Source organism: Suricata suricatta, chromosome 8, assembly GCF_006229205.1.
Source record: "Suricata suricatta isolate VVHF042 chromosome 8, meerkat_22Aug2017_6uvM2_HiC, whole genome shotgun sequence".
Lineage (NCBI taxonomy): Eukaryota > Metazoa > Chordata > Mammalia > Carnivora > Herpestidae > Suricata > Suricata suricatta.
The window spans coordinates 132749457-132762737 of NC_043707.1; the positions used below are offsets into that span (position 1 = coordinate 132749457).

Sequence of the window (13281 nt, forward strand, 5' to 3'; positions counted from 1 at the left end):
GGCATCTGCGCAGGCAGGAGGGGACAGTTCTTGACTCATCCAGCTCTTCGCCCGGCCCGCCTGGCCCATGCTGAATCGCGAGGCTGTGTGTGGCTGGAGAAAACCAGACCAGGCTGCGTCTCAGTTTAAGTTCATGATCCCCAGCCTCACATGGGCCCTTGAGATTCCTGGCTAATCTACTGTACATCCCTCCCTGTCTGCTCCCTTGCCCGTGACCTTAATGACCACCGTCTTCCATTCCCCGCCCCCTCCTCTGTCACCTCCCACCCCACTCCATCACCTCTCCTCTGATCTGACCAAAGAGAAGCAACGGAAATGAGGAAACGAGCCTCTCCGGAAGTTCCAACCACATCCACCCCTCTTCCTGGCTCGTCTCCCTTCTCCCCGTTGACTGGCCTCATTTATTATTACCCTCCACACTTCTCGAAGCACCGGCCACTTCTCTCCTTCCGTTCATGGCCGGGTTGCTCCACAGAGTTGTCAACATTCGTTGTCTCCAATTCCCCCTTCCACTTTTCTGCTGATTTCCAGCACAATCTGGCTTTGCACCCCCTCCGTGCTACTCAAACTGCGCCAGAAGCTCCAGTGACTCAATGCTGGTCCTCACCCCACTTGATTTATCCACAGCACTTAACAGCCTCCCCACTTCTGAAACCTTTCTGGATTCGGTTTCTGGGAACCACACCCTCCTGGCCTCATGTCTGTGCCTGCGTGTGCGGAGGGTCCTGCAGTCTCCTGTGCTCTTCCTCTCCATCTGTCTAAACTCTAGACTTTGGGGAGCCCTAACGCTCAGATCTGGGGCCTCTTCCCTTTGCCCCTCCCACTCCACTCCTTTGGGGATTTCATCCAGACTCCACTTGTCTGGTGTATGCTGGGCGTTCCCAAGCGGGCACCCTCTGGCCTGGCCTTGCCTCTTTGAGCTCCAGACTCGTGGGCCCACCCCCCTGCCTTCCTGACATTGCCAGCGGCATCCAGTAGGCACCCTGAACGCACCTTGAACGTGAGGATCGACCCCAGGAACGTTACTGCGAACGGACGTCAGAAAGTGTTTGGCATTTGTCACCAGTAACGGTTCTAGAATCTATGCAACACCAAGAAACCAGAGGAGAACACTTGTGTGGGAAGTTGATAAAGCATTTTATTCCACAGGAAGAAAAATAATGACTCTGATATGAGAGACAGATGGAAGAGTCTTAACAGACCGGTGACTGTATATAATCATGTTTACACAGTGGAGACCCAGGTATTTTATTTTCAGGATTTTATCAAGCAGTTACTATGGTATTTTGAGGCACAAATGATGCTTAAAAACACAGTGGCCGTGGAGCCTTCTGAACACGCAGTGAGTGCCCACCAAGCTGGGGCTAAGAGGCTGCTTTCCTGCCCTCCGGTCGGTCGGTCGGTGGGTCAGTCGGTGGGAGCGGGGAGCCGCCCGGCCCCTCGCGTGGGCCCTCCCAGTGGGTAGAGCAGCGGCTGTTGGGTCTGCCAATCATGCTGGGTCCGGGAATTAGGATGGCTTTTGATTTCTCCTTATCCAATTTCTCCCTATTCAATTTATTTTACTTTCCTCCAAGAGAGAAACTGTGTATTTGGGACAGCATGAAAATTGGTAGAAATTATCATAACAAAGTCCCAGACATCAAGGGCTAAACACCAATTGAAAACGAAGCGGGGCCTTCGGAGCTCTCCGGGTTTCCCTGGCCAAGCAGCCCCACTAAGCCTTCCCACGGAGGCGTGAGGGCCGCCAGGGCAGAGAGTGTGAGGCGCTCTAGCGGGGAGCCTCTTCCCAGGGCCCCGCCAGCAGCCGGGGCGTGCGCGATCCGAGACGGGCCACTGTTTCGAGCTTAGATTAGAAAAGGAGCCCAGAGGAGGGCATCCGAACACCCTCGGGGTCCTGCGGGGACGCAGCTTGCTGTGTCACCAGCTGCCACCAAGTGGGGGGCCCACAGCAGCCCTCGTCCGTCATAGGAAATTCCACCGACTTCATTCCAGAAAGCGACAGAAGGCTCACGGAGGCCAACAATCAACCCTTCGGAGAGTCTCACCTTTAAGAGATGGTGATCCCTGGCAGTGGGTCACTGGTGACAAAAACCACGAGCCAGACCTGCGGGGCGCAGACTGGGGGTGCTGGTGAGGAAGACCCACGGCCGGTGACCACATGGGTCGTCCTGCTGTGGATCCTGTGCGCGGGCGGACGCAGTCACGACCGGCACCCAGCACAAAACGAACGTGCCAACAAACAACAAACCCAAGTGCACCCCAACCCTTCACAAGCTAAGCTCCAATGTTGCAACCCACCAACTTTGGGTCAGGGAAGACCACACGGACCTTGGGGTTCAAGGCTCTTGAGCACTTGGGCTAAAGCTCCTTGCTTCTCTAAAAACACGCAGGCACACACGCATGCGTGCAGAGAGGAGGGATGGTGAGGCGGACAGATCAGCTTCATCTGAGTCTTGGGAAGGAAGGGTTTGGGTCAAGAGTGACAAACACCCACACCTGGCACACATTCGCTGATCCACGGAGTCCTTTCAGAGCTCGCTCAGCTACGTGGGACGAGGTTGTAGAAACGGATTAGTTTTATTAAAATAAAAATGTTAAAATCACAAGGCTAGTCATTCCTTCCAGAGTGAGCTCCGGCTCCCAATGTGTTTATTCCAACAACAAGCACAAGACCCCGACAGAAGAGGGCACTTGTACCAGACCTCGCTGCTGGTTGGAATTTAAAACGGGGGACAAGAGATGTTTCAGCCAAATCTTGGTTCCATGAAAAACTTAACAAAACAGCTTTTTAATTCTCAGATTTCATTCCCTGTTCCGAGGCTCCCTCCCTCTCCCTTCTCATCCCAGGGTTGCCAACACTGAGCCCAGGGCCGGGCGGTTGTGGTGCTTGCCCATGGCTTTATCAAAAAAGGAAAGGGTTCTAGGACCTTCTCCCTGCTGTTGTTCCAAAAGGAGGGCATTCTTAACTGTGGACTTGCGATAAATCTGTGGATTTCGGATTTGTTAAAACAAACAATTCTGAGATTTTTTTTCTCCTTCGTAATCAACAGAGCCTACCAGTGTTTCCGACTGATCCTCTCTGCAATAACCCAAAACAAACTTATAATGCTGGTGCTGGTGTGTGTGTGTGTGTGTGTGCGCGTGCGCACGTGTGCACGCGCACACACACGATAACAGAACACAATTTTACCTCCGAGTTTGGCAAGACTAGTCAGGAGAGAGCCAAATAGGTAGATGGCGAGAAAAGAATTTGTGAGAAGCTAGGAACTCCTTTTAAAACAGGGGTGGGAAATAAATAAAAGACGGGCATCCGAGCCACTGATCCTTCTGGGGGCCCCGCTCCAGCCTCAAGGCCGCTGCTCGAGAGGACCCCGTCTCGCCCCCATTCCTGGGAACACTCTAGTTTCCAAAACTAACACACAACATTTACCTTTCAAGAAGGCCTTTTTTATAGCGAGTACCCTGAATCAGACGTGTAGAATTAGTGCAATAGAAGATCCAATATAACTTTATATTACTTTACAGTTAGCAAACCTTTACACGCATCACAGGCCCTGCTCAGAAATGCTCCTGGATATTTACAGACACACAGTTGTACATATATACACGTTAACAAAATACAGGGCTGCCTAAAAATTAGATTCCTCTCAGTACGCTTTTTTTTATAACGTTATTCAGCCAATACCTTTTAAAAATTACTTCCCCCGTAATCTAAAGTAACCCCCATCCCACCCACAAATTAATATGGTTTCCGTTCGTATCCTCCCCTTGTTCCTTGATATCGTCCCCCAAACCTTTTTCCGGTTTTGCCTCTGATTTAGGCCGAGCCTTAGGGCCTGTCCTGCCGACGGGCCCGGGGCCCGTGTCCGGGAGCGTCTCTCTGGCGGCTGGGCGTTTTCAGGAGTCCAGCTCCAACTGCTCTTGATTTTCATTGAGTCTTAACATGAGTTGCTGCTCATAGTACAGGCTCTTTGCGTAGTTTATCTCTTGTGACAACTTGACAGCAAGGCTCTCCGACTTCACATGGACCTGGGGAGCAGAACGGTGTGAGCAGCCTGCCCGAGGAGGAGGCCACACAAACCACAGGGCGCGGGCGAGGAACCGGCCCAGGAACCCTGGGAGCCCGGCGGCAGATCAGAACGGTACGGGTTTACGTGTACGAAAGATTCCCAGGGCGTGCTCCTGGGTAGTGCCGGATTCCTGGAATTTGCATCTTGGACATACGTCCAGGTGAGGGGGGTAGTCAAGCCACAGTCATCCGGCCTTTGGGACGCCCTCTAACCGAGCGCCAACCAGCCTCGGCCCTGAGGAGAAGAGGGTCTGCTGAGGCCACACCGAGGGCAAGGGGAAAGGGCTGCACCAAGGGGGTTCACCGCTAGGGCCTGGAGTCAAAGGGGGAAGAAGAATCCTCAAAGAAACGTCTCGAGGCCTTTCCTATCAGGAATGCTGGGGTGCTTACTCGCTTTGAAAGGAGAGAAGTGTGGCTGGGCGAGGCTCCCAGAACGGGACTTGCGGAAATACTCAACTCCTGGGTGTTAACTGTGCGAACCTCCCAGCCCCGGCTTAAGCCAAAGACCCCAGGGGAGCCCGCACGAGCCAAGCCAAACCCGAGTGCATTCCTGAGCAGGGGAAGGTCAAGGGGTTTCTGAGGAGAGAGGCCCAACAAGGTTGGTTGTGATTTCTGATCTGTAGAAAGAGCCCGGGACCGTGAGCGGGGCCATCCTGAGGCACAACCTTCCTGGGTGCAGCTCTGGACATCCAGGTACGCTGGGTGAAAGGTGAGCGCAGTGACACCTGGGCTTCACGAAAGCCGCCAAGTCAGACGACGGCTAGAGACGTGGGTCTCCTCACACGCGCTTCTGCTGAGCCAACCGTCAGCAGAGCGGAAGCGTGAGCAAGCGGCCTGGACGGCCGGCCCTGGAGTCACAGCGCCTGGTGTGAAGCCCAGTCCCGTCCAGCGTTGGCCATACGACCGCGAGCAAGCCTCGTGCCCTCACCAGCCTCCTCGCCCATCACGTGGGGACGATGACAGACCATCACGTCACCCCCAGAAAGCACTCCGCATGGAGCCCGGCACGCAGCCCACCTCTACGGATGCTGGTTATTAATGGGCACATTATCGTTTAAAAGTCCTCCCGTGACGATACCTCATACCCTTTGGAAGCAATGTATGCATATTATTTACAAATATTTATTTGGAACTTTTTCTGGGGAGGGGCCTCTGCTACGTTAGCTGCTGCTGCTTAGTGCACAAAAGGAAAGTTCGCGACTGTCCCATAGGAGGAACAACAGAGAAGCCAGTGTGCCATCTAAGACCTTAGATTCGTGCACTGAAGAGTCACGTTCTAGGAATAAAAAACCCAACACGTACTGTGTCGTATTGGGTCCTCCACACTAACTAGAGCTGGTGTTACTGTCTGCACTGTATCGACGGGCAGCCAGAAGGCTCAAGTGCTGAGTAACTGGTGGGGTCATTACTGGTGGAGCTGGGAGTGTGGCGTCACCCCCCCGTTAGCACACATTGAGCGCCTTCTGTATACGGGACCGAGAAGCGGGACCCCTGGGGATTAATAACAGCCCAGGGCACACCTAAAATGAATTCATGTTGAAAGGCCTAAGCAGGGCGGAGGCGTTCCGGGGGCACTGTCTGTCCCTCAGCCGCAGGCTACACCCGTTCCCGGGGGTCTGGGGGGGTGAAGAAGCCGGGCAGGGTGTGCACTCACCATTGGCTTCTGGTGGGAAGGGCCGGGGATGGACACGCCACTGCTTGAGTTCACGGCCTTCTTGGTCACCTGCACGTACACCTTCCCATGGTCCTTGGACACAAGGCAGTGGTAGAGATCGTCATATTTGACTTCCAGGAAGATGGCCTCTCGGTCCACGTAGTCCCCACTTTTCAGGAAGTAGACGGCCTTGGAGGAGATGAGCACACAGTAGCTGTCGATGTTCTCCACGGCTATGAAGCTGCGGGAAGGGGAGAAGGGTCAGAAGGGCGCGCCGAGCTTGGCCTCAGCCCGCGCGGCCGGGCCACCCCAGGTGACTGGGCCAAAGTCAGGGGAGGAGCCCGGCATGTGGGCTCCTGACCGGGCTCCCTCACTTGTCCGCCCCCTTGAGCCTCAGTTTCCTCATTCGTAGATCCAGACTGAAAGGCGTCACTGACCTCCCGGGCCTGTACGGCCTCCCGTACACGGGGCGCTTGGCACAAGAGGCGGGAGGTCAGCCACCAGTACCGACAAGAGAGACGATGCTGAATCCTGGAATTGCACCGGGCAGGGATTTTTTTGTTCAGGGAGAGTTTCCAGGGAGGCTGAGGCCCAGAGGAAATGTGCCCGGGCTTTGCTGGACAGAACGGAGGAAGCCAACACACGCGCTGTGGCGCCCACTGAAGCAGCCGCTGACAACGTCCACACGGGCGGGTGGTGGAGATGCGGTGGGCGGGGGGCAGAATGGAAGAGGTTCCCCCGGCAGCTGCTGCGAGAAGGCAGCATGAGGCCCCCAGCATGTGCAGACCCGCGCCTGCGTCCTTCCCCGTCACGGTTCTAACGGGGTGGCCCGGTCCGGTCTCTGCTCCACACTTCGGGGACGGGAGCCCAGGACGGTACCACCGCGCGTCCAGGAAACTCTAACACACGAGCGAGCACTCTCTGAAGGGCAGCTCTCATCCCGAGTTGACCGGCTTCCAGTCCTTCCTTGCAGGGCCCTCGGTGGGGGTGGGGGGGTCTCATTCCCCGTCCTCCATGGAGCTCCCAGATTTAAAGTGGAAATTTATGCACGTCAAACCTTTCAACTCAGCTCCTGAATGAAGGGCAGTGACCCTTGGAAACCGCCGTGGCAGCTCTCCGAGGCCTGGCGGCCTCGGCGGCATCTTGTGACAGCCTTCCACAATGGGGTGGCCACGTCGAGGGACAGCAAAAGAGCCCAGATGACAGCGAGAATACTAAGAGCCGACGACAGGCTGGCTGTCAAGCTCTGGCCCCCTGGGACTTGACGTCCTGAGAGGAATTTCCCAACTGCAGTCGGGGAGCCCAGCTTGGGGCGCTGCTTGGGGACTGGGGTCCCAGGATGGCTTTGTTCCTCCACTGTCACGAAACACGGATGGGACAGAGGCCTGGGCCGCTGGGGCCTGGCCCGTTTCCTTTCAGACCCAAGCATGTGCCGGGCACTCGCTCATCTGCAGGCTCAGAGACCCCATTCCCCCCCGCCCCCCGAGGACTTCCACGTTCCCACTCCTCCATGAAGCCTGCCTGGAATCCTCCAGTCCTGCCCCCACTTTTGAATACCTAACTGCTTACCTTCCAGAGCACAGCCGAACGCTCACTCGGCTCTCTAAGCTGATGTAAGGGTGGGGTGCGCACCCTACACCCCCACGTCTGCCCAGGGGCCCACCCTTACTGAGTGAGCCACCCCCCTACACGCTCAGTAAGTATCTGCCTGTTCCAGCTGCCACTTTAATTACAGCCTTGCATGACAAAAATCGGGGTTTATTGTTCCATTCTAACTGGTTGGCAATGCCAAGAATGCAGACTTGTAAAGTCTCGATGCCAAAATTAGAAGTGCCGAGCAGCTTTTGGTGTTGAGGCCACTTAGCACAGAATTTCCCACATTCCAGGTTCTGACAGTATCAAGGAGGCGGCATTATCACTTCATCAAACTAAACAGAATCTAAAATAGCTTGTCCCGGGCGCCGGGGTGGCTCTGCTGATTGAGCGTCGGACTTCGGCTCAGGTCATGATCACGCAATGCGTGAGTTCGAGCCCCGCATCCGGCTCGCTGCTGTCAGCACAGAGTCAGCTTCAGATCCTCTGTCCCCCTCTCTCTGCCCCCCACCTCAACTTGTGCATGCGCACATGCTTTCTCTCTCTCTCTCTCTCTCAAAAATAAATACATAAATAAAATAGGTCATCTGGGGGAAGGAAGAAAAGAGGAAACAGAGAGTGAGACTGAGAGAGGAATGAAAACAGCATCCTGACACAGACAGGAAGCACCACAGGCCCAGAACTTGCTGAGCAATGAGCATGAAAACCAAAATCAGCCTTTGGTTTCTGAGCACAGGTGGGCTGGGCACGTGATAGGCTCTCAAAAGAGACCCCAAAGTTGGCCACCTCAGAGAGCCGCAATGTGCAGCATTAAAAATCCAAATGACTGGGTGCCTCAGTTGGTTAAACGTCGGACTTCAGCTCAGGTCATGATCTCAAGCTTCATGGGTTCGAGCCCCGTGTCAGGCTCTGTGCTGACAGCTCAGAGCCTGGAGCCTGATTCCGATTCTGTGTCTCCCTCTCTCTCTCTCTGCTCCTCCCATGCTTGTGCTCTTTAAAAATAAATAAACATTAAAAAAAATTAAAGAAAAATCCAACTGAGTTGACTTCCTTTCCAGCAGCACGGGGTGGGGCACTGCCACCCCATGACCCCTGCTCCCACTCTCACTCATTTGGCACCTGTGGTAGCTGACATTTAGGCCCAGCCTCGAGAAAGAGTCAAGGCCTTTCCATCCGGGCAGCTGCTCTCACACCGGGGCCAGGCGGCTGAATTATTAGTGCACTTTCCATACTGGAACACTTTTATAGGCTTTAAAATAGACTTCTTTCCGCGATGCCACAAGTCCTCCGGCCAGGACCGCTTCGGGAGGGAGGGAGGCTCTGAGCTCAGACACTCTACTGAGACATCTTCCCACCGAGGAGGAAACACAGGCCGCGAGGGCCAGGGGACACCGCCAGGCCTGGGGACCCGGAGCAGCCCCGCTGCCGTCCTTGTGGGTCGGTTCCTTCATCTGACGACAGAGGTGACTACCTGCCAGGAAAGCCTGCTCATGGCCACATGGGAGGGGAGAAACGCAGCTTTGTGAATGTGCACAGACCTCTGTTCTGTGACCAAGGGCCCCCTTCATACTCTGAGGCCACCACACTTTAATGACACTTTCTGGACATTTACATGAACTCTTCTTCTTCTCCTTTAAAGTTTATTTATTGGCAGGTGGAGGGGTAGAGAGATAGGAAAAGAGAGGATCCCAAGCAGGTCCCATGCTCAGTGCGGAGCCCGACGTGGGGCTCGGTCCCATCGTGACCTGAGCCAAAATCAAGAGTCAGACATTTGACTCTTCTGAAGTCGTTTCAAATCAAAAGCAGATCAGAGTCAACGGTACCGTGGAGAGCAGGAGAAAGGGAGACAGTGAGGCCGTGGCCGGGGTGCCGGGTCCCTGACCGCGGTCGGAGCAAGAACCCAGAGACGGACTTTGCAAACAGCTCTGGCCCTCTAACCCCAACCCCCCCCCCCCCCCCCCCCCCCCCCCCCCGCACCATGCTTCCCTAGTGCTCCTAACGACCAGCCACCAACGCTTTGGGTTTCCTCTTGGTCATCATCGTCCTCTTTTTTACAAAATCTGGAAATCGTACCAAAGAATAATTAAACTGAGCTCTAGGCTAGGGGGTCTCCTGGAATGGACCCAGAGCCCAGGCTCTGTGCCATCTGCGAGAGGACACTCCGCTCAGGGTGATCAGAGGAGCTGGCCAAGGCGGCCCTCCCTCCGCCAAAGGCGCCTTCCTCTGTCCCTTTCCTCTCCAGCGCCGCAGCGCTTCCCTCCCCTCCCGGCCCCCCTCCTGCAGAAGCCTCTCCCCGCAGGCTTTCGGGGGTCCCACTCGAGAGGCTGGGGGGGTTGCTGACAGAGCGGCAACAGCTACTGCTGCCCTGGAGCCCAGTCCGGACCCCTGGCTTCCCACTCTTCATTCTGGAACAACCGTGTATCACGCGGGGCTGCTCCTGACCTACAAATGAGGGACGGTTGTGAAACCTCAGGGGGTGTCACAGGAAGAAAGCCAGTGTGGCCTCAGGCCGATCCTGAGCACATCCTTCTAGCCTCTGACCTCCTAACCCACGAGGAGGGAGAGTGAAGAAACGGTGGCCTGCAACAGAAAGCATCTGGAGAAACTCTACCCTTCAACAGGGAGGACCCAGGGAAGTCACCCTGCGCGCTGGTGACACATTTTAGGTTGGTGTAGACACGACCATTGCTTCTATAAAAAATAGGATTTTTAGACTTCAGGTAAAATTTTTACTTTTCAACCTTGTTTAAGGGGAGAAAGGGGGCACTCTGACCTTGGGATCAGGGTCAGAAAGTTTCTGCAGAAAGGCTGGGGCACATGGCTCGCGTCGTTCTTCAAGGTGGCAGGCGCTGACAGTGGGTGACTCTGGGCAGGTCTGATGCCACAGGGTAAGACCCGCTCTCGCTAACAATATCCCGCCACCATGAGCTCCCAACGGCACCGCCAACGTCAGCTGTGGTCTCTCACTCGGCAGCAGGAGTAACGTCCTCTCCCAGGCGTGTGGCCGACCACCCGAACCAGCCAGCCTTGCCCATCAGCTCTACACGCCAGAGTCAGAACGTGTGACGGTGGCCACTGCAACTTACTTCTTCCGTTGAGACAGACGCTAAGCGGCACTGACGGGAGGAGGTCCCCAAACCCTCACGTCAGCAGGTGGAAGAAACGAGTGTCCTTGTAAGCGGCCACGTGTACAACAGGTTCCAGACCAACTGGTCCCTGCTCGGGAGAGAGCAATCTGCCAAATAACTACTTCACCCCCCTCGTCAACTTGATTTCTTTCTCTTCCTCCCACTTTTCATTTTTTGCCTCCTTGACTCTATTTGGATATCCATATTCTACTTGGTTTTGGAGTCCTTTCAAAATAGAAAAGTTCTGAGTCATCCTGCTGCAGAAGCGCTCCTAGAATACCACTCCCCAAGTATGTCACCCTCGAGTCCATCTGTGACCCCAAAGCTGTGTTTGAGCCTGGCTCTCCAGGCATACACGTCCTCCCACTCAGGATGCGCTCGGCCAGGCTGCTCCTGGTTGTCCAATCCCCCCTCCCAACCCCGCCTGTCACTCTGGTCGGCATTTTGCCAAATGAGCAAGAAGCCTGGGGGTCACTCACCCTCTTACTCCGATTCTGTATTCAGCCAGCATGGCTCTATGCTGATGCCGCCTCCCCAAATACCTTCAACTCTGTCCTCCCCAGCCCTGTCCGCTGCCACCATCTGTGTTCGGGGGCCTCCTCCGTTCACTGGGATCGCTTACCTCCCATGGGGGGTGCCGCTGGCCACCACCCCCTATTGCCACTGCCCCGCCCTCCTCTCCCTGCTCTCTGACTCTGATCCATCTCTCTGCCGTCCACAAGCTTGCAAGGTTCTGTCCTTTGTTTTCTTAATTTTTTTTACACATTTATTTATTTTTGAGAGACAGAGACAGAGCATAAACAGGGAAGGGGCAGAAAGAGAGGCACAGAATCTGAAGCAGGCTCCAGGCTCTGAGCTGTCAGCATAGGGCCTGACATGGGGCTCGAACCCATGAACCATGAAATCATGACCTGAGCCGAAGTCGGACGCTCAACCGACTGAACCACCTAGGTGCCCCCAAGGTTCCGTCCTTAATATGTAATTCTGAATGGGATCGTCTTCAAAATCTCACCACTGCCCACAGGATAGGTGAATTTGGTGTGGCTCTTAGGACTGGGGCTGTGAGCCACCTTCCCACACAGGTGCTGCCACCACACCTCGCGAGCCCCAACCCTCCACAAATGCCAGCAGCTCTGCCACCTCTGTGCCTGAGCCAGGCACCCTTCTCTGGGCATGGGGCCTTCTCTCTTCTCTCCCGGGCACAGTCTCCTCATCCTGCAGGACCAGGCCAACCGTAGACAGCCTTTCCTGGCTCTCCGAGGATAAATTAATCACTTCCCCTTGAAGCCTCCCAACACATGGCTCACGCTTCTATTTGAAAAGCAATCGTATGTTACAGAGAGCTGGGAATCCTGTCTGCTCCCCGGCTGGGCCGTGAGCTCGACAGGGAAGGAGCACGTTTCTGACTCTTCCTGGTACCAACTTGCATTCGACACGTTCACGTGTCAGGTAGTCTTAGAAACAGACATCCCTGTCCCATGGAGTTTGTCAGAGCACATGCAACTTTGTATGTTGGATATATTTTACCCAGTAGTCAAGTTAAAAAAACTCTCTTAGAACTCTTGGTTTAACTCACTAAAGGTTTAGTCAAGCCATTAACTTTTATCGGCACAGCTGGCTAATCTGTCGGTTGAGTTTTAATTCAAGGGCATATCAAAGAATGTCCAGTTCTCTAAGTGTCTATGGTTATTGACAGATTATTTCCCGGGTTAGAAAATGAAGGCTAATGAGCTTTAGCCCATTCCTCAAAAGGACTTGTCTTTTGTTTTTCTTTTGAGGCTCTATATGTTACTATAAGGTTTATAATTATGGTTCTACGCTATTAGAATCAACACTATATATGATACTGTGGTCCAAAAAAAAATTTCTGATTTCTATCTCTTCTGCAACTTGTCAAGAAAGATCCAACATGCCATAAACAGTATGTTTACATGGAGGGCAAGAAAGGAAAATGTTACTCTTGATTTTATTTCTTTTTGTAACTCTTTGAATGTGCTGACCACGTGCATGAGTTTCTTTGATCAAACAGAGAAAGAGCTTATTTGGCTGCTGGGTTAATTGGCTATTTTTCTTTTCTTTTCTTTCTTTTTTTTTATACTTCTCTGTATTTAAAAAAAAAAACCTTGTAAATGTTATTTTTGAAAACTACGTTTTAAAAATACAATCCAGTTGTAAAACTCCAGAAAATAGTAGATCAGAGCAGTTTCGTAGGCCACTTGGGCTGCTCACCGGACCCTTTTCTCAAAAGGTCAGAGCTACCCTAAAAAGCTTACAATGCTGGTCACTTTGTCTGTGACAAGGTTGTAAAAATAAATAGGGACCTTTCTGCTTTCTTTTTTTCTTCTCCTCCTTCTCCTGCTGCTGCTGCTGCTGCTTCTTCTTCTTTTTTCTTTTTTAATGAAAATGAGGTCCCTGGCTACAGATTAGACACCGGTTATAAGGGAAAAATAATTTAATCAGATTGGACAAATTTTACTTTATCATCTTAACCCAGGATCCTATTTCAAAACCAAAACTGAAAAGGATGGGAAGCAATGGTAATTTTGTAGTATGCCAGAGCAACAGAGGATTCTTCCAAAAACTGAAGCCTTTTCAGCTGGCGAGACCTGAAATGGTATGTCAGTAACTTATCTTTTTAATACTAATTAATTAAATAAAATAAAAAAATTAAATGAAACTCGATCTGAGAGAACACACTTGAAGGGCCCATGGCACTGGGGACTTTGTGGGGTTTTCACGACATCAGGAAGTAATTACACAACATTTTCCAGAAGTGAAACAGTGAGTCTAACTGGAAAAAAATGTGGAAACATTTAGTTAGAACAGTAGAGCAAGGT

The 13281-nt window shown here is 53.2% G+C and overlaps 1 protein-coding gene across 1 annotated transcript in view; it reads right to left on the reverse strand.

The window, feature by feature from the left end:
- Positions 1-1116: 1116 nt before the first annotated feature.
- VPS13D (vacuolar protein sorting 13 homolog D) overlaps positions 1117-13281 on the reverse strand; it is a 256120-nt gene continuing 243955 nt past the window's right edge. Inside the window, exons 68-69 of the mRNA XM_029945909.1 lie at positions 5724-5964; positions 1117-4029 (exon numbers count right to left, since the gene is read on the reverse strand). Of these exons, the coding sequence (XP_029801769.1) occupies positions 3898-4029; positions 5724-5964 (373 nt within the window). The 3' untranslated portion in view covers positions 1117-3897. The remainder of the gene's footprint in view (positions 4030-5723; positions 5965-13281) is intronic.